The sequence below is a fragment of the Gadus macrocephalus genome, chromosome 2, assembly GCF_031168955.1.
Source record: "Gadus macrocephalus chromosome 2, ASM3116895v1".
Lineage (NCBI taxonomy): Eukaryota > Metazoa > Chordata > Actinopteri > Gadiformes > Gadidae > Gadus > Gadus macrocephalus.
The window spans coordinates 1,584,704-1,609,048 of record NC_082383.1 but is presented as its reverse complement, the minus strand read 5'-3'; the positions used below and the strand labels follow the sequence as shown (position 1 = coordinate 1,609,048).

The 24,345-nt window shown below is 51.7% G+C and overlaps 2 protein-coding genes across 3 annotated transcripts in view; one reads left to right on the top strand and one right to left on the bottom strand.

Annotated features, from left to right (window-relative positions):
* The window catches only part of gprc5ba (G protein-coupled receptor, class C, group 5, member Ba), a 10,807-nt gene extending 590 nt beyond the window's left edge, over positions 1 to 10,217 (top strand). The window contains exons 1-3 of one of the 2 annotated variants that reach the window (XM_060070346.1): positions 1 to 3,884; positions 4,827 to 5,083; positions 6,337 to 10,217. The exon at positions 1 to 3,884 is cut by the window's left edge and continues 590 nt beyond it. In XM_060070346.1, coding sequence (XP_059926329.1) covers positions 2,846 to 3,884; positions 4,827 to 5,083; positions 6,337 to 6,381 — 1,341 coding nt within the window. In that variant the 5' untranslated portion in view covers positions 1 to 2,845 and the 3' untranslated portion in view covers positions 6,382 to 10,217. The remainder of the gene's footprint in view (positions 3,885 to 4,826; positions 5,084 to 6,336) is intronic. The other variant, XM_060070355.1, reaches the window with a different exon arrangement.
* A 914-nt stretch (positions 10,218 to 11,131) lies between these two features.
* On the bottom strand, positions 11,132 to 24,262 carry iqck (IQ motif containing K). The gene is made up of 9 exons (XM_060070504.1): positions 23,912 to 24,262; positions 23,694 to 23,821; positions 23,434 to 23,590; positions 23,245 to 23,342; positions 23,010 to 23,062; positions 22,551 to 22,628; positions 22,286 to 22,370; positions 15,382 to 15,496; positions 11,132 to 12,373 (listed from the first exon to the last, which is right to left on the bottom strand). The coding sequence occupies exons 1-9, from the start codon at positions 23,961 to 23,963 to the stop codon at positions 12,063 to 12,065; spliced, it is 1,077 nt and encodes a 358-aa protein (XP_059926487.1). The 5' UTR covers positions 23,964 to 24,262; the 3' UTR covers positions 11,132 to 12,062.
* Between the last annotated feature and the right edge of the window lie 83 nt (positions 24,263 to 24,345).

The window sequence follows — 24,345 nt, the reverse complement described above, 5'->3', positions numbered from 1 at the left end:
GCCTCTTTGCAAAATGCATAAAAGAGCAATTCACACACTGTCCACAACAACAACAACAACAACAACTGAGAGTGGTGAATGCAAACAAAGTCCATTTCAAGACGACCGCATCAAAGGCTTGGGCTGTAATTGCTGGAACGAGTGTATGTGCACGTACCGAGAGAGGGAGGAAGTAGAGAGAGAATCACCCCCCCTGCCTCGCCCCCCCCCCCCCCCCCCCCTCCTTCTAATCAAGACGTTGCCATGGCGACCGCACGATTCGGACCCTGTTTGCCCCCAATATCCCCCGTTTGTCTGCCCCGTGAGGTGCAGGCGGTCCGAGTCCACGTGTGTCTGATGTGGTGTGTCGAACCCGGCTAAGCGCTGGACCCGGCGTTCCATAACCTAAAGCTCACCGTTTCATCATCCCCAGCCTGCACTTTGAGTTGCAGGTCGATTAGCATTCCTTCCCGTGGCAAATCCTCTTATTCCCCCGCCAGGGAAGGTATGGTTCCAGGGAGTTTAGCGTCTTGTTTTGCCCCCCGACTTTAGACTAGAGCGGGTCGATCAAGCAGATTTGGAGAGCGATTACGATATGCGCTGCCCCCCACCGCGTTAATACCCGAAAACCGAAACAGAAAGATTATAGTAGAAATGTGTTTTTTGCTTTTGTTGTGGCACCGTTTGAAGCCTTGTGTTGTCACACACCAAAGCTCCGATACACAGCTCGTGGTTGAGCTAACGTTAGCCAACTCTGAAAAAAGATTTACTTGTTTTCGAGAGATATTGAGGCATTCTGTGCAAAAACGAACATAAAAATCAATCTTTCCCCATAATGTCAGTGAATAACCGTCTTCATAATCGTGTTCTCAATCTGGACTCTTAGATCAAGGGGCCGCCTGTTCTCGTTGGTCCCGCCCCCAGGTTGTGTGTGGAGTCACTCAGGGGTCGCGACCTTTGCTCCTGGACTCTATTTTCTGTCCCGGTGCAACGGCGAACTTCACCTCACCGCGCCCGCTCGCCCGCTCGGAGCAGAATGAGGAGGATGTGTGTTGGCTGAGGCTATCCAGTGTCTTCACATGGCATGTAAATATCGTGTTACTGGTTATTTCTGGATGGCTTCGCTGACTGGAAGTTATGGGGCCTAAGCAAACTGCTGTTGAGTCTGATGAATCTCAGGGATTAAACACACCCTCACACACACTCAGACACAGGGACCCTCCGGTAGATCTGCGGTCGGCCCGTGTGTGTGTGTGTGTGTGCGTGTGGGAGACGAGAGATTCTAATGTTAGGATTCCATACAGATGATGAGTACGTACACTAAGCCTTGACAGCGACTGGAAAATATGCCCCGTAAAGGTTAGCGATGAGCTGCAGAAGGCGGCGTTGTTGTTTACTGGTAACCAGGCTTCCTCCTGAACACCCAGAGTGTATCTGAGCCTGGATTGCGACACGGAATACAAGTCATCAAAGCCACTCTGAGAGACAAGTATAAGAGCCTGACGAGCTCTCGCAGTTTATGCGATAAGCCTAGCGGCACTAAAAGTCTGCATGCGAGAGAGATTCTCTCCGTGTGTGTCTGGCTCATGGGTTAAGGCGGGAGGATATTTGGCTGTGGAGGTCAAGGAAGACATTGATTCTCTTCTTTGTACTCAGCTGTTGTACTTGTCTCTTGCACCCCCTCAAGTGTGTGTGTGTGTGGTATGTGTGTCTGTTTGCGTGTGTACACACGTGTGTGTGCGTGCGCATTTCTGTGTGTGTGTGTGTGTGTTTGTGTGCGCGCCTGTATCTGTGCGTGTGTCTGTGCGTGCGCGTGTGAGCCTGTGTCTGTGTCTGCGAGCATGTGTGTCTGTGTATGTTTTGTGTGCGTGGGCGTGGGCGTGCGATGCATATGGTCCTCCAGATGGGTGTTTGTAGCAGCACCCGGGACCTTTAGGTGTCCGGCTGCGTGGTAGAGAGGGTGAAAACAAACTAGTTCCTCTTCTCGCTCTGCACTCCCTTTGCGTTTTTTTATCGTGAAAAGTTGTCTGATAGCGCAGCTGTTTGTCTGACGGCCAATGACCGAGGCCTTGAGACTAACTGAGTTATACAGGCGGACTAATGTAATCAGAATAAATCCATCATGGAAAAAGTGTTTAGATTTCATTTCGGTGGAAATCACTAAAACATTTTGTTTGATGTATTTACTTTAATTTCAAGTGAGGTCATATAAAAGATGAGATTTGTGTTTCCCTTCTTAACAGCTTTTACAAGTCTTTCACTGGTATAATGGACATTTATGTTCCTGCGAGATAAATGGCTACGATAAATCTTATCAGCCAAAATGCATTTTACTTAAATGCATTAAGACTATAATTCATACTCAACCCGGGGTTTTCTAACTTCCCCTTAGCCACATTTGTACAGGCCACTGTGTGTGTGTATGTGTATGTGTATGTGTATGTGTATGTATGTGTGTGTGTGTGTGTGTGTGCGCGCGCGGCAAGGCTCCAGCCATGTTGTTGTGACGCCGTTCTTTGTTGCGTTGTGTTATTCTGAAACGCAGACATGCCCATCACATGCGCTGAGCCTCGCGGCTAGATGATTACCGTGGCGATTATTGACTGCTCTAAGATCACACTGACTCTCCCTCTGCTCCCTGCTTCCCTCCCCGCTTTCTCCCGCTCTCCTCATTGTTCTTCTCTGTTTGGTGTTTCCATTGTTTTGTGTTCTTCACTCTCCGTCTCTCTCACTCCCTGTCTCCCTCTATCTTTTTAAATCTCTCTCTCTGTCTCCATCTCTCGCCCTCGCTCTTGGCCTCTGTCTCTCTCTCGATCCCTCTCCCTCTCCCTCTCCCCCTCTCTCCCTCTCTCTCTCTCTCTCAGCGATGGCGTTCCTCCGCCTGGCGTTGACGGCGTGGGCGCTGGCCGCGTCCTGGCGCCCCGCCGGCGGCCAGGACCCCGACGACCCGTCGGGCCCGTTGCCGCGGGGCTGCGGCTGGGGCCTGGGGCGGCCCTACACCCTGCTGTGCGACCTGGACGCCGTGTGGGGCGTGGCGGTGGAGTCGGCGGCGGCGGGCGGCGCCCTGGTGTCCCTCCTCCTCGCCCTGGCGCTGCTGTGCCGCCTGCGGGGCATCGGCGAGGCCGAGAAGCGCAGCGGCGTGGGGCCCCTCCTGCTGCTGCTGCTCGGCGCGCTGGGCCTGTTCGGCCTCAGCTTCGCCTACCTCGTGGAGCGCGACGAGTCCCTGTGCGTGCTGCGCCGCGCCCTCTGGGGCCTGCTCTTCGCCGTGTGCTTCGCCTGCCTGCTGGCGCAGGGCGTGCGGCTGCGGCGGCTGGGCGGCGGCCGGCGCAGCCCCGGCGGCGGCGCCCTCACCGGCCTGGCCCTGGGCCTGAGCGCCGTGCAGGGCATCATCGCGGCCGAGTGGCTGCTGCTCACCGTGCTGCGGGAGGGCCGCGCCGCCTGCCAGTACCAGCCCGTGGACTTCTCGCTGGCCTGCAGCTACGTGCTGGCGCTGCTGCTGGCCGCCCTGGCCGCCGCCGCGCTGGCGCTCTGCGGCAAGGCGCGGCAGTGGCGCTGTCACGCGGCGTGGCTGCTGGTCACCTGCCTGCTGTCGCTGCTGCTGTGGGCCGCCTGGGTGGGCTTCTATCTCTACGGCAACGCCTGGCTGGGCCGCTCCCCCGAGTGGGACGAGCCGGCACTGGCCATCGCCCTGGTGGCCCAGGGCTGGCTGCTGCTGCTCTTCCACGCCATCCCCGAGGCGCACCTGTGCATGCGGCCCCCGCCCCAGCCCACCGCCCCGGACTACTTTGACACCTCGCAGACCTCCACCCGTCTGCGGGAGACCAGCTTCGACGAGGACATCCCTCTGTCCCACCGGCAGTTCGTGGAGAACCAGGGCTACGGCTACAGCGACGAGGGCACCCCAGGTACGCTCCGGCGCGCCGCGGGGGCTCGCTAGCTAGGACCGGGGGGGCGTACGGGGAGGTGCGACGGGGGACCAGGCTTCACTGGGTCCACACCCCATCGACTGGGTTCCGGGGGCCCACTGTCAACAGTCTTTGTCAGCATATTGACAAAAGGCGTCTGCGAAGCTAGTGGTCCTCTTCTAGTCCAGCATCAGGACGGGTCACTGCTCGTTTAGTCAAGCCCTATAATTAAAAGTATATTTACCAACATTGCAGTGATTAACAATGCCTTCCTGTACTGTTGAGATATGGATAGAGGGAAAGGCTACAACCATAGGGGCTAAACTCGATGAAACAGTAAGCCATTGAAACATGGCTAAAAGACATGGGTTTCTTTCTTCAGATTAAGTTAAGCCATGTGATCTGCGATCCACTCAAAAAACACCCCCGCGACCCACTTATGGGACGCGACCCAGCAGTTTGAGACCACCATGCTGAGCAGATTCACAGCCACCAGTCTGAGCCGCAGCAGCACTGGGAAGAAGCACTGGGAATGGTCAAAAGGTGTTCATCCCAGTGCTCGTTGATGGATGATCCCCTGGGGGACAAGGCGGCTCTTTGGGGATCGATGATTACCTCCACAGTCATCATCGTTAGGCACGAGACGAGGAAGAGGACATGATGATTCATGACCGTCCTGCGTCAGAGCAGCCATCACATCCAACACACATCTGACTCTCTCCAACCTCTCTCTCCCCCTCTCCTCCTCTCCCTCCCTCTCTCTCCCTCCCTCCCTCCCTCCCTCTCTCCCTCCCTCTCTCCCTCTCTCCTCCTCTCTATCTCTCTCTCTCTCTCTCTCTCCGCGCCCCCTCTCCCGCTCTCTCCCCTCTTCCCCTCCCCCTCTCTCCCTCCCTCTCTCTCCCCTCTTCCCCTCCCCCTCTCCCTCCTCTCTCTCCCCTCCAGGGATGCGAACGGGTGGAGGAGGAGGAGGCGGTGGCGTGGGCGGAGTCCCGGGCGTTGTGGGCGGGGTCGGCCCCGGCCTGGTCGGGGGTGGGGGAGCAGGAGGAGGAGGAGGAGGAGGAGGGGGCGGAGCCGGCAGCCACCACAACGGCAGCACGGGCGCCCGGCCCAGCGCGCCGTTCCGCAGCAACGTGTACCAGCCCACCGAGATGACCATGATCCTGAACGGGGGAGCGGTGAGTACTGCACCACAGACCCAGGTACCCCCCCGCTCAGCACGCCGCTCAGCACGCCGCTCAACGCGCCGCAACCCGCCCGCCCGCTCGCTTCCGCCGCAGTGAACCGCATGGGCGCCCACACACACGCATTCAAACGCACACACACATTTAAACATACACACACACACACACATTTAAACACACACACATTTAAACAAACACATTCAAACGCACGGACATACACTTTCAAACGCACACACATTTGAACACACACACACACACACAGACAGACAGACAGACAGACAGACAGACACACACACTTAATGTGTGCGACACATTGGAAGATCCAATGCCACTCACACACAAAACACGCACACACAAATACGTTCGGCAATGTACGCAAAAGTCGGATGCAAAACACACACATCCAACATCTTGGATGTTGGATGTGTGCATGTGTGTGCATGTTTGTGTGTTCTTGTGTGTGAATGACATTGGATCGTCCAATGCGCCGCACATGTGTATTTGAGGGCACGCTCGGACCGATTGTGTTTGTCTGTGAAAGGGGAAAGAGCCCGGTGCACGCCTGTGTGTGGATGACGCAGGCTCCCGTGCGTGTGTGTGTGCGCGTGTGTGTGCTTGCTTGCGTGTGTGTGCGCGTGCGATTAAGCTGCGATGCCATCCCCTCAGTGAGTGATGGGGGTGGGCCCAGAAGCCTGTCAGGCCCCCACAGTGGCCACAGGATGAATGGGCCACTCGGGCCGGCACAGGTGACTGCCTCCCAGATACTGCCGTTATAAATAACCCCCCTGGCCAGGCTCGGCGCCGCCGCCGCCGCCCTGCGGTCCTCCGCCTGGAGGTCCACCCTGCTGAGGCCAGGGACCGGCCAACGCTCAGGCTGCGTGGGTTGGGAGATCAAGTCCCGAAACCGTCACATCGTCTGACTATTCCGAGTTCGCCGCGTTCGCTGAGCATGCGTTAAAAGCGAACGCGGTGGCGGATGCATTAAGCATGGCGCCGTATGAATGATGTATGTGCGCGCTTGTGTACACGCAACACCTCGGCGTTTTGCAGCCGTGTAAATGCCTGGTGGCCTGCAGTAAATGAAACGACAAAAAACACGCGCATGGGTGTAAAGATGCATTTGTATTTACTAGCGAGAAACAGAGCATTACATTCTCTCTCTCTCTCTCTACCTCCCTCTCTCTCTCTCTCTCTCTCTCCCTCCCTCTCTACCCCTCTCTCTCTACCTCCCTCTCTCTACCTCCCTCTCTCCCTCCCTCTCTCTCCCCCAGGTCCCTTCTGCCCCTCCAACCTACACTGGGAGGCAGCTGTGGTGAGCATGAAGCTGAACAAGTCGAGGGAGAAAGAAAGAAGCAAAAGGAGAGAGAAACGGACAGAGGAGGAGGAGGAGGAGGAGGAGGAGGAGGAGCAGGAATGACTAGACCCTTGAGGGATTTTCGGTTGTTACGGACTCAATCATGGACACCAACCAGCCCTACCCCCCCCCCCCCCCCCCCCCCCCTCACACACTGCCCGAACCCCTTTACTTTCTGTGCTTGGTCCGCAGGATTGACATTTGCTGTGTGTGCCGACCGCCAGTAACGCCTGATGTGTGTGGAGTGGGTAGAGCTAGGTCACCCTGGGGTGGGCGGGGACAGATCTGGGGTCGCATCCTCTTGAGTGGCACCTGTAGTTCACCTATAGCACAGCTGTAAAACACCTTTTGGCTGCTCCGCGAAAAATAGCCAGAAAGAGAGGGTTGAAACCCTGAAACAAATACTAAGGCCGACTTGGCTCCGAAAAAGATTAGCCTCTTCTCCCGAGACTATCGCACTGTAAGCACTATCGAAAACTGTGAAATCTTTTGCGCTCTCTCTCTCTCTCTCTCTCCCTAGCACTCTCTCTCTCTCTCTCTCTCTCTCTCTCGATTGCTACCACAGTGTGAGTATCCTTTCTGGAGACCCATGACATGCTGGCGCATGAATCAGAATCATTTGGCTCTGTCCTCCAACCACAACTCCTGCTTGGGTACGCACAGGGCACAGCTGTGTGTGTGTGTGTGTGTGTGTGTTTCTGACTGAGAGTGAGTGCTTATTATGTGTTCATACCCCCTTCATCTCTACTTTGGACAACCGTCACACTTGGACTCTGTGCTCGGTCCAATATGTTATAACTGGCAATCATCCTCACACACACACACACACACACACACACACCCCTCTAAACCTGACACTTCTCTCAGCGTGTACAAAAACAACAATCAATCACCTGCCTCTCCGATACATCAGAGAGGCCTGCGTCGGGCCGGGGTTCTGATTGGACGAGAGAGGTGTCAGTCAGTGGCTCTTTTGTGAATCTAGGTCAGACTGCTGGGAGAATAGAGGCATGGAGCTCTCCTCTCTCCCCCTCCCCCCCCCCCCACCCACCCCACATCTCCAGTGGCCATTGGCTGTCTGGAGCAGCCCGGGGAGGCCGTCGCCTCGCATCAGCCGACGAGCGCTGAAGGAACCAGGGTCGTCTGCACGGCGGGGTCGATGGGGAGGGGGGTGTGGCAGGAAGGGGAGATCTAATTTGGGAGATTGGATGATTCTTACAGTGTCTTTGAGGGGTGGGGGGCGAGGGAGGGCTGGGGGGGGGGGGGGGATCACAGTCAGGGTCGGCTTTATTTGGTGCTACATTCATCTCCTCCTTCGCAGCGGGACGTGGAGACATGCTGACGGGCCGTTCACTCACGCACGCACGCACACGCACACGCACGCACACACACACACACGCACACGCTGGCCGAACTTAGAGCCGCCCATTAAGTATGGTTGAAGGACATCGAGACAGAGAGAGAGAGAGAGAGAGAGAGAGAGAGAGGCAGAGGGAGAGCGAGAGGCCTGGTGACTCCTTGCGGTCTCCGTTTACCGGAGCCTGAGTGGGCTCCGGTTGTACAGGGTGAGGTGGACTGAGGGCAGATCAGATGTGACTGTTCTTAAAGGCGAGGAAGAGGAGAAGGACAGCTGGGAGGAGTACAGTGACCGGAGGTTAGCCTCAGTGCTTCTCCCGTGACATTGGCAGTGTGCGTGTGTGTGTGTTGACGTTGATCAAGAGCTGGTAAAGTGTCGTTTTTATGTGTGTCAAGAGTGAGAGGAAGGTAGTGAATGCCCTTACACGTGTGGGATGAGAGTGAGTGAGTGTGCGTATTCACATGTATGGTTCTGTGTGTGCGTATGTGTGCGTGTGCGTGCGTGTGTTACTTCCTGAAGTAAAGAAGCCCCCCCCGTCTATGTTTCTACGGGGAAAACAACAGAAAGCAGAATTCCCTGCGCCAGCGCGTCTCCGTGCCAAGAAAGACTCTGGTTTCACTCGAGTCTCCCATTTCCCCTCCTCCCATCCTTCCCAGTCCACTAGCTGGGTGACAGCGTCTCCCCGCTGGGTGAACTGTGTACAGAAAGCGTGCTATACACCTAACTGACTTTTTTTATTTTATTAATGTGTACATTAAGTTTAGTTTTCAGCGGTGACACCAACACAACACTGTACGTCCTCACTACTGCTTTCGTTGGATTGCTTTGCATTCAGACATTTTGTGTCTGTTCACATTGAATTTTCCCTTCTCTTGTGTCTTTTTCTTTTTACTGATTTGAATCCATTTTATTTTGGGTATGTTTTTGGAAATGATTGGACATGATTTTAATTTTGACTGTGTTTAACCGTCAAGAAAAGAGGACTTGGGAGGTTCCGATCTGGTTTTTATTTTTTGATAAAGTATTGTTTCACCCCAGTGCAGTCCCATGATGACCCGTCGTGACTACAGTGTTCTGTCGACGTAACATCTAATGTTCTTTCTTTCTTCTATCAACCGTGATGCTCCACAAACTCTGTGCTGCCGGCAACGGCACAGTCTGTAATATAATGAAGGGAGCGAGGAGGCCGCGAAGGTCAACGACCCTTGACCTTTGCCCTATGCTCCTACCAGTGGACCCCACCCCCCCCCTCCGCCCCTCCGAACTGGGGGACCAGGGAGGGCATTCAGCCTACAGTATTGTGTCATCGATGGGGTCCTCCACGGGGGGGGGGGGGGGCTCTGCTTCGTACCCCAACACGAGCCCGTCCCAAGCTCTCCATTTGGGGCCGTACAGGGTCAGAACTAGGGTCTGCGGCCCGGTCTTCTCTTGGGGGGGCCCCCAGAACGGGTCGGGGTTCGGGGAAATGGAAACCGGACGGACAGAGAGGAGATTTCCGTTTGACGGCCCAGAAAACACCAGAGGAAGGTTTATCCAACATATTGTGATGTTTTCACTCAAACTCGGAGTACACGAAAGAAGAAAAATAATACTACGATACCGTGACTTTGTAGATCTTTTGCACTCGTTGACTACCTATCTGTGCATGCCCATTCACCACTTCTACATGTGAAGCCCTTTTTCTCAGGCCATGCTGTCGAATACCGATCCTATTTATGTCAAAAAGGCTTTGTGACTACAATCATATCTTCAGTGTATACGAGATCACACCGTTCAATATATATCTATCAATGTGTGTGCGTCTTTTCCTGAACATAAACAAAAAGGAAGCCAAGATTTCAGATTTGTTTTTAAAAAAAAGGAAATGGAATCAGGCGGTCGAGGGGAATTGGGTTATCGCCGGTCGGTTGACTCTCATAGCCGACGACTGAAGGCAGCGGAGTGGGGGGTAGAACGACGAAGAGACAATTTGAACTTAGGCTGTGAGTGGGAAAAAAAACAAAAAAACAAAAACAACAACAACATACTATGGTGAGATTTGTGAGTTTTGCACAACAGTTCTCTTAAGTGTTACATTCATCGTTCCCCGGTCCTGTTGACCTCCCTATCCTACCTGTAGGTCTGACTAGGTTAGTCCCTGCTCCCCACCCATGGTCAGGGATCACCCTGCCATCAGACTGCCCTGTATGACAGGAGGGGGGGGGGTGCTGGGTGCGGCAGCTGACGGAGGTGATGCTAGTTTCCACAGCTGTGACAGTGAGTGCAGTGACACAGCATGCCTATGTATAGAACTCGTTCCCCCCGGATTAGACGAAGAAGAAAAAAATGGTGAACTCACTTTGTTTCTGTAACTGATCCAGGCAAAAAAATGAAAATATATATATATGAAAACTTCAATGAAAAAGTTCAATAAAATTGTCATGTTTGTAGGTAACTTTTAACGGCTGTGGTCTTTATTTTTCTCTTTGCGCGGTCCGACGTGTGAACCTAACAAAGTGACACGGTAACAAGGTAACAAGGTAACAACTCCACTCAAGGATATAGGGGTATCATATTTTGGTGCCGGTCTTGGATAGAATCCCTAAGCAAACTAGTCCTTAAGGGATGTTTACTGGCACGATCATGAGTACATTTATTAAATCCTAAACAAACAGAATCTCTAAATACCAACAGATATTCCAGCTTTGAAGCTTCCCACTCCGAGATCCTCAGACAGGCCATATCTGCTGTACTGAAGCCCTCCCCAAGAGACTCGTCTCACAGTCTCTAAATAATGGATCACCCTGGGGCTCCTGTTTACTTAACCAACCACCAGGCCTTCGCCCGATTGTCTCTCCCTCTTCATCCGTGACTCACCTCTCGTCCCGACGAAGAAAGTCATCTCCGAGCTGCTCTCGGCCAGACCCTCCGTCGCCCCGCCGCGCACGTTCCCCCGACGACACATGGGTTTCAGCGTCAGCAGGCGCCCTCCGTATCAGATGTCCGGTCGGCTCCCAGAAAACGAAACAAGCGTTTTTTTCTTTATCGCGCGCTTCGGGCTACAGCAGCTGTTTCTCAGGCATCCCGATACCTGCAGAGGAACCAGATATATGAGCTCGCCCCCGGCCAGCCACAGAGGGAGATTAATATGGCATGGGTAAGACAGGGGAAGATGTAGGCCTACTAAAGAAAGCAATGATGGAGGAGGCAGGTAGCAGAGTGTCCTTATATGGAGCATGGAGAGACCCCAGGGAGTGTGGAAAACGTGCCAGGAAGGCACTCTCCCCCTGGTTCAGGTAGTCTGACCCACTGAAGTTTAATCACCGTCCTAACCTGCTTAGTGTTAATGCGAACGAGGAATTGCACAGTCAAGTCGCTGATTTGTCCATGTCTTTATTTTGAACGTTTCTCGGTTGGAACAGGATTGAAGCGGGTTTGAAGCACAAAGGACGACGTTGCATTTTCCAGCAGGCGAGGGATCGGGCAGGAGTCACATGACGAACTCTTCACTAGAAAACATGTAAATATCATTAAAAAGGCGAAGGACCAAGATGGAAGATGAATGGATACATAAAGCGTCCTGTATATAGTGGACGTTGCATGTCTAAAACACCAACATATATCAGGATATAATACAATTGACAGCTTTGACTGGGAGGTTAGCAATAAGAAAGGACATCTGATCGTATATTTGTACTGGTAAATTAAGGCCTGGAAACAGCTTTCTGTGTGATCTTGTGATCTTGTGGAATCCTGTTTAATGGACAGTTGTCAGCCAAACATCACAGAACCTCCATTCTGTCTCCTCACACGGATTCACACTTTCCCACTGAGTGCGCCCTTCTCCTTCCTTGGGAACAGGATGGCCAGGAGGGCCACCCAGAACCTGGCTGAACCCACTTCCTGAAGCCGAGCGGGAACGCTATCCTCACTTCCTTCATGCCGTTAAAAAAAAATACAATTCAAAGCAGCAGATATGAAAGTGGCTCCCCACTGTACCGCAGGTGAGTGCTGTCTCCGTACAGTCATCAGACGGAGTGTGTGTCCCACTCTGTGTTCACACACTCCGGTAGAGCAATCCGTCAAAACAGGCCACGGCAGCCACTCAACGAATTAGTCACGGATACCAGCTCATAAATCCCCAGCAGCCGTGTCCCATTAACTCACAGCCCTTTAATGACATGTTCCCCTCATCCCCCCAACTAGTCTAACATCCCCCGGCAATAACTTCACAGCCTCAAGCCTGTGACTGATCTGCACGATTTATGGCGCGGTTAATGGCACCTATTGCTGGGGGTTATGGCGCTCTACGGCAGGTTACGCGTTCCAAGTAATGAGGCGGACGTGGAAGCAGGGGGCGGTCCATCCTGGTCCCGTGCGGCCGGGGACGGCCCACCCTGGTCGGGTACGGCCGGGGGCGGTCCACCCTGGTCCCGTAAGGTCAGGAATTTGGCGGGCGGCGTTGGGAGGCCCGGGGGGGCGAGGCCGCCCTCAGCCGTCGGCGGGACGGTGGGCGTGTGCACCGCGGTGCCCTGGGGGGTCGGGGAGACCACCTCGATGGCCACGCCCGAGGTCCGGGTCCCGGGGCAGTCCGGGAGAGAGACGAGCGCCGAGCCCACTGGAGAAGGGGGCAGGGGGACGGAAAACAAAAAACAAGAAACCGAGTCACACAAACCATGATTCGGCCGCTTGCTGGGGCCGCCACGTGCCCCCCCCCCCCGGGACAGCTGCGGGGCCCATTGTGGCGGGCTGCCCTTTTGTCAGCTGCCCGTGTCACACAATAGCCTTGATGTCTGGATGTAGCGCGGACGCTAAGCTACGCTAAGCTACGCTAAGCTACGCTAGACGGACAACAATGTGCATCGAGCAGGCGGCCCGCCTCGTTCTGCACTCTCGTTCAAAAGCCAGTGGCCCGTGGACCAGGGGTCTCTGTTTCTGGGGGCCCGGGGCCCCGACTGGAGCTGTCCCCCCCCCCCGTTTAAATATAGATGGATTTTCTAACTATATGGATATATATTTAGAAATGGCAAAGCTTGTGGCTATGAATAAACATTTTGGGAGTGCTGGAAGTTATTCTTGTGTCAGAGGGCATGACACGACCTCGCTACGTGGTTAAACAATAGGCTACCAATACTATATACTATAGGACAATACGCTATTCAACGAGCCACATTGAATTGGCCCGTTTCTGTTTAGCAAAGCTGAGAACACATCAAAGTAAACAATGCGGCATGTGCAGCCCAATAGCCTACTACAGTACTACAATAAACACGATGACAACACGCAAAACAGACTATCGATGATAAGTGGCGATATTTTGTCGATGCGGACCGTCAAACGAGACGCGTCCCTATCTCTGTGTGAGGGTTAGTCACCGTCGGTAAACCACAGCAGTCCCTCAGCGTCCGAGGAGAGGCCGCACGTGATTCATGAGCTGCGGACCGAAGCACCCGTCTACCGAGGCCTGACCTCTTGACCTTCCCGCTGTTTCACCATGTGTTTGTTCTGGCCGCCAAGATGCAGCCTACGTTGTTTTTCACTTCTCTCTCCCTCACTGTCTCTCCCCCCCCCCCCCCCCCCCACCCATCTCCTCCATGACCGATTCTGCGCGGTGAGTAACGGTGGGAGGGGTCGGATCACACGGTGATGTCATGTGATACTCTGCTGCAGTCAAAGTAGAGCGGGCGGGTCAGCTGTTAGGGGATCAGCTCTCTCTCTCTCTCTCTCTCTCTCTCTCTCTCCTCTCTCTCTCTCTCTCTCTCTCTCTCTCTCTCTCTCTCTCTCTCTCTCTCTCTCTCTCTCTCTCTCTCTCTCTCTCTCTCTCTCTCTCTCTCTCTCTCTCTCTCTCTCTCTCTCTCTCTCTCTCTCTCTCTCTCTCTCTCTCTCTCTGCCATCCCGTCTCTGTGTAGGAGTTCATCTAGCGACCTGGCCCCGCCCAGTGCGCTTCCTGGCCTCAAACAGGTCCTCCCTGCCGTCTCCTTCCCCTCCGACTGTGTCCCGCTCTCGCCCCTCAATTGTTAATTATGTCAATGTTTTTTGGAGAGAGACAGAGAGAGAGAGACATAGAGAGAGGCAGAGAGAGAGAGAGACAGACAGACAGACAGACAGAGAGGAGAGGGAGAGAGAGACAGAGAGAGGGACACAGACAGACAGACAGACAGACAGACAGACAGACAGACAGACAGACAGACAGACAGACAGACAGACAGACAGACAGACAGACAGACAGACAGACAGACAGACAGACAGACAGACAGACAGACAGACAGACAGACAGAGAGCGAAAGAGAGAGAGAGAGAGAGAGAGACAGAGAGAGAGGCAGAGAGAGACTGAGACAGAGAGACAGATAGAGAGAGCGAGAGAGAGGCAGAGAGAGACTGAGGCAGAGAGAGACTGAGACAGAGAGACAGAGACAGAGAGAGACAGAAAGGTAGGTATTCCTTTGAGAACTACAGAATAGTCAGAACTTATCCCTGTCTGATGTACAGGAGCAAATTTGCACACACACACACACACACACACACACACACACACACTTCCAATCCCTCATTCTTCTTTCAGCAATACACGTATACAGAATGTGTTTGTGTGTGGGTATCAGGGTGTAAGTGTGCGTGCGTGCATGCGTGTGTGTGTGTGTGTAAGGGGATGCCAGTCAGCCCCAGTGGGCATGAGCCTGCATTCCCAGCTGCTCTTCTAAGCTCTCACACACACACACACACACACACACACACACACACACACACACACACACACACACACACACACACACACACACACACACACACACACACACACACACACACACACACACACCTTGCTGCTTTTCTCTCGCTCTCTTTCCTTCTGAAGCTTCACCTCCCCCCTCCCGCCCCCCCCCCCCCCACTTGTTCTATCTCTCCGTCACACAAACGCACCCTGAGCCCTGCAGACATCTCCCTCCCCGCCTTCACTCTTTCTTCCCTCTCCCTCTCTCCCCCCTCTCTCTCTCTCCCTCCTCTGGCCTCATTCTCTCCTGCTGTCTCTCTCTCAGCGTCGGCGTCTCAGTGCTTTCACTTCAAAGCCCCGCTGTCTGCCGTGCACGCGATGTGTGTGAACTCTTTCAGGTGCGTTTGTTTAGCGTGCAGGCGCTTCCTTGTGCATGTACAGCAGATACAGCTTTTCAAGAGTGTGTGTATCATGCATTGGTTAGGATTGTGTGTATGTGTGCGTGTGTGTGTGTATGCATTGGTGTGTGTGTGTGTATGTGTATGTGTGTGTGTGTGTGTGTGTGTGTGTGTGTGTGTGTGTGTGTGTGTGTGTGTGTCTCCGGGGATAGGTTAGGGGCAGAGAAGCTTTGAGATCAATGGTGTTGTGCTTCAACCCTACGGCCTACCACAGAGGAGATAGGAGTCATTGTGTGTGTGTGTGTGTGTGTGTGTGTGTGTGTGTGTGTGTGTGTGTGTGTGTGTGTGTGTGTGTGTGTGTGTGCGTGTTTGTGAGTCTACGTGCGAGTGAGTGAGTGTGCGTGAATGTGAGTGAGTGTGTGTTTGTGTGTGAGTCTGCCTGTCTGTGTGTGTATGTATGCGTGTGCATGCCTGCCTGTGTAACCTGTGTGTGTGTGCGCATGTAGAAGGGGTCCTGACCTCGGCTCTCTTGCAGAGCCCAGAACTGCTGGACGGTCTTGGCGATGTCACGGTTCTCCTCCCGCAGCTCCCGCTGCCACTGACGGAGCTCCTGCACCTCCGGGTGCAGCCGGACCTGTTGTGAGCACACACACACACACACACACACACACACACACACACACACACACACACACACACACACACACACACACACACACACACACACACACACACACACACACACACACACACACACACACACACACACACACACACACACACAAGCTGAGGTAACACATGCCAAACCATCAATACCGCAATGCAACTGCAATGATTGTGTCAATAGCCCGGTCAATAGGACACAAAACACACCCAATGATTGGCTTACATATGAGCGTTTCAAATCTCGTGAAACCAATGCAGTGCATGTTTGACAGATAAACTGAGATTACGGCTCAGTTTGAACCAAGTGCACCAGATCTCAACAAAGGCAACCATGACTGGTTGGGGGCAGGGCGGGGATTATAGAATAGGGCTATATTTAATGTGCCATCCAATGTAGAAGTGTGAAATGTGCGAAGGCACTTAGTTCCACTTGGCCAGTGTGTGACTGTGTTTGAACGCGTGTGTTTGGGAGAGTGAGAGAGAGACGTTGTACCAATGTGTTGATGCGAGTGGGTGGGTGCCTCCTGCTTGTACACTAATTAGCTTGTCTTTCCTCTCAGCCACCTTCATCTCGCTGCAGCGCTTCCTACATGGAGTCAATCTCTCTCGCAGAGGGTAGCATTGTGGGCCATAACGGCTAGCATTGATGCCATCATCTATGGTAGCCTCACTGCACACTAGAGTTCTAAAACGTACGGGAAACGCATGCAGAAAGGCAAACAAACAAAACTAGAGCAAGTATATCGCATAGTGCTGCAAGCACAATCCGTTCTCACTGGATATCAATATTCTAGGGATCTCTCTTCATATTCATATCTTTTGTTTTTTGGCTTCGTCAAGGGTTTATGAACATCAATGATTCGTGATGATTTTCTTCCACACCGTTTTCCCCCGGGAACGGTGAATAATGTGTCCTTCACTGGGTCTCCTGTCAGCTCTCTGTGCTGACGGCAGATACCGGTGAAATGGAAATGAGGGGTCAAAGATCACCAGCAATGTGTTTGTGTGTGTGTTCGGAGAGAGTCTGGGGTTTGTGTGGTTCCTTCACCACTCAGAGTTTTGTGTTTTTCCCCTCGATTAGCTCAACCACCCAGGCATACCAAATTTCTAGTTAAAAGAAAAAGAATCATACCGTAATGGCCGTAAATTTTACTCAAATAATTCATGAAACGATGCTTTCATAACGGATAAATGTGAAACCCAATATATAAGAATTGCCTGAGGAAGTAAATCTCTGAGGCTTTAGCTCTTTATTTGATCTCTGAGATAATGATTCAGGTGAGCCGGGGCGTTTGTGTGTGTGCTTTTGTATGTGTGTGTGTGTGCGTGTTTGGGGTGTGTGTGCTGATGCTGCCTGAGGTAGTTAGCATGGGCGATGCCTTGTTTCACAGTATTGCAAATACTGTGCTTGTGACTGTCCGTGTGTGCATGGGTGTGTCTTTGTGCGCATGTGTGTCTGTCTGTCTGTCTGTGTGTGCATGTGTATCTGTCGGCCTCTGTCTGTGTGTGCATTTGTGTGTCTTTGTGCGCATGTTTGTCCGTCTGTCGGTCTTTGTCTGTGTGTGCTGTGTGTATGTGTGTGTGTGTGCATGTGTGAGTGTGTATGCACCAGGCAGATCAGCGTAGTTGGCGTAATTAAAGTGTTTGATCCAAATTGATTGTGTGTCAGAGCAGTGTCTTCTCAGGTATGTTGATGCGGGAGTATAAGTGCTATTTAACAGTCCATGCGCGTCTCTTTCTCAGTGCCATCATGTATATGCTGTCCTATTCAAAATGGGAAATGGAGAGATGAGAATGGCAGCGGAACAATTGAAGAGGCACATGCATGCCAGACACGCACACAAACATCACATATTGAATCTGTGCGCAATGCATGCGCATTGCGCACACACGCACACGCACACACACACACACACACACACACACACGCAGACGGACAGACAATAACGGCATAAGCCACTGAAGGAGAGGCACCATATTGCTGTATCCTTCCTGGTGTCTTTCATTAAACGAGACCTGGGACACGCATCACACGCGACGCATTCAGGAGACTGCCAAAAGCAAACACGCACACCTGAACTGACCCAGAAGACCACTTCGTCCAGATTCTCTACATGCACACCCTGCGTGTGTGTCTAGATTCCCTACATTCACAGCCTGTGTGTGTGTGTGTGTGTGTGTGCGTGCGTGTGCGTCTGTGTGTGTGTGTGTGGAGGAGGGGCTGGCTGCAACCCCACCATGTCCCTTACACTGTCCCTCTCGTCTAAACTCCCCCATTTATCTGGCTATACACGGACACACACACACACACACTGCCACAGAGGGTTAGCACTCACGGCTATTAGCGCTCGCTCAGCGAGGCTATATTAAATGGCTCGGCCCAGTGTTGTTCACCTATAATCAATACAATGGGGGGAAAGAGATGGAACATCTTCACACCGGTGAGTGGGCGAGTCTCTCCGTCTCCTCCACTTAAATCAACATACCGTAATGAAATCACCCCTCTCAACCCAGGGACCAGAGAGCCCCTGTGTCTCTGTATCTGTGGCAGTGGTAAAGGGAGGGAGGGAGGCAGGGAGGGAGGAGGGGGGAGGTGTCTGGGCGAGGGGCCCCCAGGGCGACAGACGTTCACGCAGGCTCTGCTGTGCGTCAAGCGCGGCTTTGATGACGACCACGCCGGCCCGCATAATGTGTTCCTCCATCGCCGTGGTTACCGCTCACTGACCTGACTCTTCACACACAACCCCCTGACCCCCCCCCCCCCCCCCCCCCCCGGGGTGGATTCAGTTGGTATCAAGGACCCACTTTAACGGAGGTGAATGCCGTGTGAGTGAGCGAGTGAGCAAGTGAGTGAGTGAGCGAGTGAGCGAGTGAGTGAGCGAGCGAGCCAGTGAGTGAGTGAGTGAGTGAGCCAGTGAGTGAGTGAGTGAGCGAGCCAGTGAGTGAGCGAGCGAGCCAGTGAGTGAGTGAGTGAGTGAGCCAGTGAGTGAGTGAGTGAGCGAGCCAGTGAGTGAGTGAGTGAGCCAGTGAGTGAGTGAGTGAGTGAGTGAGTGAGTGAGTGAGCGAGTGAGTGAGTGAGCGAGTGAGCGAGTATGAGAGGAATCATTGGCGCAGTGGCATGAGGAGGATGCGTGCGGGGCAGAGAGCGGCGGTGCGCTGGCACGAGGGTGTGATTCTCCGTGGAGGACGACCCAAACAGACAGGGTGACTTGGCCTAGTTTCAGGAGGCATCAGTGTGTCCGCCCGCAACAGCAGCCTCCCCATCCTGGCAGGGACCAGGCTGTACCCACGCACGCACCGCTCACTACGGGGGGTTTTGTAGAGATCTCCAAGATGGAAGTGGCATTCTTGGGATTTATTGTAACAACACGACCACATTTTTTTACATTGCAGTTTGAAAAACAAACGAGGAAAAAGCAACGGCAAAAGAAAACGACCGCTTTGCCTTGACAATCCCAGGCTATTGTTAGTCTGGGATTGGGAAACTGGGATACGCTTGCCATGAATATAAATACAAACAATCACGCACACAACAGCACCGGTTTATATGGGTGCCCTGACCCTGAACTGTGATGGGCTATGGCCATGGGGCTGTGTCTAATTGAAACTCCTTTTCATCCCTCAGCTGCCACAGATCTGCTCCTGGAGTGAACCTTCCAGATCTTAGCGGGTCAGTGGTAGAGCGAGTGTGAGAGAGTATTTTTTTCGTCTTACAGTCCGAGCGACAGATAAGTGGATTAGAATTAGTGCTGAGATCGTCAGGGTCCGCAGAGTCCCAGGGTGAACGTTTGTTTTGGGGGGAGGGCGTTGGATTAGAGTGTGTGTGTGTGTGTGTGTGTGTGTGTGTCTTTTCGGTTCAGCGCCACAGAGGAAAAGCAGTCATACGAGTAAATACACAAAAATACCCCAAAATAGTTTTCTCCTGACTGCTCGCACGCGCAAACGCACACACACACTGCAGTGGGTGCTGCGTCAAGCTGCGTTGCGTAACCGGAGAAAGTAAGAAAAAGAGAGAGACAGATGTACAGAGAGAGAGACAGATGTACACAGAGAGAGAGAGAGACAGAGACGGAGACAGAGACAGAGACAGAGACAGAGAGAGCCAAAGATACAAAGAGAGAGAAAGGGAGGGAAAGAGAGACAAACAGAGTAGAGAGAGAAAGGGAGGGAAAGAGAGACAGACAGAGAGAGTAGAGAGAGAGAAAGGGAACGAAAAAGAAAGACTGAGGAAGAGAGAGACAGAAAGGGAGGGAAAGAGAGACAGAGGAAGAAAGAGAAAAAGAAAGATGTACAGAGAGCAACAGAGAGAAAGAGAGAGACAGTCAGAGGTAGAGAGATAGAGAGAACGGGAGGGAAAGAGAGATAGAGATTCAGTGAGAGTAAAGGGGGAGGGAAAGAGAGAGACAGAGGTGGGAAAGAGAGAGAACGGGAGGGAAAGGGGGCAGGCTTGGGTCTTGAAGACAACACTTGGTCACGGAGACAGAGGAAGCAGTTGGAGACAAGAGGACGAATGAGAGCAGGAGGATTTTCCTTCAGATTAGCAGAGCGACACACACACACACACACACACACACACACACACACACACACACACACACACACACACACACACACACACACACACACACACACACACACACACACACACACACACACACACACACACACACACACACCTTCAGTGAGCCATGGCGCTCTGTTCAGAACAATGCCCGGGCTCCTGAAGTCCTTGTGTCCTCTTGACTGGCCCCACCATTTATTAGGCTGTTGTTCATTTCTGGGGCCAAGGTAGTTATGTAGCAGTCACCACCACCACCACCACCACCACCACAGAGTCCTAGTACCAGGCTTCACTGAGCTCTGCATCTGTCCCTTCCCAGTTCCCACAATATCCTACTACCACACACACACACACACACACACACACACACACACACACACACACACACACACACACACACACACACACACACACACACACACACACACACACACACACACACACACACACACACACTATCACTAGTCATTCTCATTATACCTCATTAAATCCTTCAATGAGTTAACGTCTGAGAAGCGAGTCTGAAAGGTTGAATAATTGAAGGCTCATTCAATAATGATGATACTTCAGTATTATTGTCGATCCTCATTATCGCCGTCATCATCATGGTCGCATTCCTTCTCCTCACTTCTTCCCCGCATCAATCATTCATCATCCCATCATTCATTCTTTATTCCATCCCTCCATCCGTCCAAAATAACATTTTTAAACTAAGCTTGCACTTTCTCAGCCAAGTTATCCCCATCTCCCCACTCTACTGTTTTGTCTTGACACATCCCGGTCGGTCTGGGGCTGCAGTGCTATTAGTGGCCCTCCTCAAACTCTTGAGTGCAGGGAAAACACAACGGCGGTGTAATGACGCGTTACCGCCATCTACCGATGCAGAGGTGAAATGAAGTACCGGAGATTTTGAGGGATAGTGCTGCCCCCTGTTGGTGACATAGCCACGTGAAATACATGCAGTCAGATAGGCTGCAAGTGACACAAAGGTAAGACGCATTGCAAGGCAACACAAACAAACAAACAAACAAAAGGAAGCACCTTCCCTGGATAACTTTTAGTTTGACACATATTGATCAACGAAATCAGTTATGGTGTCCAAAAAAAATAAAAAGAATACATATAAAACAGTCAAATTAATCAAATTAAATTGATGTTCCCGTCTGGGGAAAGCATTCGTGAACAGAAGGTTCTGTGTGTGTGTGTGTGTGTCTCTCTATTTATAACCCGGTGCGAAACACTCTGGTACAGACCACCCACACATACTGGCAGCGTTGTAAGCCCCCAGCCTTTGTGATGACATAACAGCCGCTGAATGAACACAGGCTGCAAGGATTCAGGGATTTGGACGGGAACCGGTGGGATTACACAACAGCTCTGCTCATCGCTGTGCATGCAGAGACAGCAGCAGCAGCAGCAGCAGCAGCAGCAGCAGCAGCAGCAGCAGCAGCCAGCGCTCTGAACACGCGTACATAAGTGATAAACGGACGGATAGGGGATGGGTCACTATCTTTTGCGCCATTTTGGTGGAACTAATTAAACTGCAGGAGGCGGGGATATGTGAGAGCGCGTGATTGGTCAACACAAAGTCGGCCAGCAGTAGTACTGACAATTTTTTTTAAAGTGTGTAAAGGTTTGAAATCAATTGCGTGTAGTCTGGCTACTGTAGAATTACGCATATTCAAAACCCTCTCTTGAAAGCCTCATCCCCCACATTCAGTCTCTGTGCCCCCTCCCCCCAAAAGTTCTTCTATAACCGAGTAGGACTGCTGGTACCGAGACTATGTCTACCGCAGTTCGGTATAGCATCATCCAGGCCGAATCCAACAACGCGAGTACTACCTCATATACATGGTGGAAATGTTATGTAATGCATTTCTGTTCCCCTGTGCATTTGTTCTCCACGTCAAGGGGCGCTCCAGCAGGGCACGATGTGAGCTTAGTCGTGAACCCATCGTTTCATACTCTGGCTTCAGGCTAGGGCTGATCGGAGGGGGCATGCACAATGAATTCTGAGAGCTTCAGGGCTTCAGTAGCAGAGCAAGCTCGGAGGAGTCGATTTTACATGCACTTAAATACACCGCTAGTTTGAGACCTACAGTTCATGAGAATTGTGGACCTTTCTCTGTGTGTGTGCGCGTGCGTGCGTGCGTGCTCGCGGGTCATTGTCTCTATCCGTGTCCTGGCCTGACCTACCTTGTATCCCCTCCAGAAAGACTGGATCATAATAGCTGCCTGGTGCTCACTCAGGAGGAGGGAAAGAGGGATGGGAGGCCTTGGACTAAAATAGAGGAAAAACAAAGTCAAAGTGAGAGTGACGATAACGGGGAGAGAGAGAGAGCACCAGAGTGTTTTACTGCTGAGCAGCAAATCTGAAGAACAAAATGTCAGATTGACAAACTATTATATCCCGTTTGTCCCGAGTGTGTGCCTGAATGAGGGAGTGAGTGATTTCACTCACTGTTTGAGGAGCGCGTCCTTCACAAAGGGGATATCCTGGAAGCCAACAGGCGGCTGTTCTCGTCTGTGTGGGTTATGGCTGTGGAGAGGAAGCATATGATTCTCTAGCCTGGTTGCAGTGCGGTGAGTACATACAATTGTATACAATGCAATCAAGTAACAGTTAGGTGAAAAACCATACGCAATTGGTAAACCCAGATTGTTAGCAAATGTTACTAAATAGTTAAAATGTTACAGCAATCCAATTTGTGAGGCTTCCATCAATATTTACATCAATATGTATCCATTTTAAGTTTATGAATCACAGTAACACAGAATATGGAATTCAGACGATTGATTGCAGCAATTTACATTAGCTGTCGATTAACACTATTGGGCTGCAAAAAGTAGGACAAAGAACCCGTTTTGTTTAAATGGAAAGTCCCTGGCGATGGGAAAGTATAACTGAGAGAGAACCCACTTGTAAAGCCACTCTGTCAGGAAGTCACATGGGTTAAAAGCTGTTACCTTCCTCTGAAACACAAACAAAATAAACAAACAATGACAGTACTATCGGTTGATTCCAATTGAGGACACATTTATAAATGGGATCATTTGTAATGAATGCATATTTTCTTCAATGATTAAGATTGATTTATTGCAGCAGGATAATTGGTCGGCTGGTATCTTCTCGGTTTAGAGAGGCATTTTCCTACATTGAAACAATTCTGTTTCTGGGCCTCTCGGAGCATGGCTTCTAATCCAGGCAGCAAGATAGGAAACACAATCTCTTCCAAGTACTGAGTGATGGGACCTGAACACACACACACACACACACACACGCACATAAGCCATTTGCTAAGAAGGAATTGCAGATTGATAGGACTCAGGAAGAGCAAACCTACGGTCTTGGAGATTTGGGGGACTCATAAGAGGTGTCGCAATGCACTTCGGACTTGATACTCTTGGCTTTGGAGCGTTGCTCAAAATTGAGTAGCCAGCAAGGGCAGGGTGGCCAAGAAGAGGGTCAAAGTTCCTCAGAGGGTCATCGTCAACAGAAACCTATATCAAACAATTGGTTAATCACAATTATCTCATGACAAGTGAGGCCATTCTTTTATTATTTTTAACAATATTGGCAATATTAATTTTGTTATTATCTGACCTTGGCTGTCGTGAGCCCGTAGTAGACCGGGGAGTGTTTGCTGGCGCTGAACTGAGAGACGTGCGTGCTGATGGACGCAGTGTCCGTCCATCCGTCGCTGGGAGGACTGGGAAGCTCATCTTCATATTCTTAATAAATACAACCAAGTAGTATTACTTTTTTTTAACTCCTTCACCACTGGTTATTTATCGTTTTGTTTGGTTTTTGTAATACATTACCTTCGCAAACTTGTTGCCACAGAGTTTTCTTTGCACCAATAACCTTTGCCATTTCTCACTGTGGTTGGTTGCTAGGGACGTCGTCAAGGAAATGCTCGGGATCAACTTCCGGTTGTGCAGTCGGGATATGACGTGTGCTTGCAAAATATTAATTACGAGAGCTATTTAGATAAATGTATTTACTTTAGTCTCTCGAAGTAGCTCTTCTAACTCGGCCAATCAACCAATTTTGTCCAAAACCCTGGAAATTAGATGGTAAATTTCCGTGGTTAGGGTATTATTTTATTTCAACCGACGATTCTCGAATGATCCATTAGAGGGCAGCAGATAGTCGATGACGTCATCGCAGTCCGCTGGTAATAATATACACATTTCTTGTAATTTATTTCTAGGCCTTTGACTGGATTATCGTCCATGTGAAAAGGGTACGAGTA

Coding starts and splice junctions, on each gene's coding strand:
- iqck (XM_060070504.1), bottom strand. CDS start 23,963: ATGGCAAAGGTTATTGGTGCAAAGAAAACTCTGTGGCAACAAGTTTGC. Junction 23,822..23,911: donor GTGGCAACAAGTTTGCGAAG/GTAATGTATTAC, acceptor GTATTTATTAAG/AATATGAAGATGAGCTTCCC. Junction 22,629..23,009: donor CTGACAGAGTGGCTTTACAA/GTGGGTTCTCTC, acceptor TCCTCTCCACAG/CCATAACCCACACAGACGAG.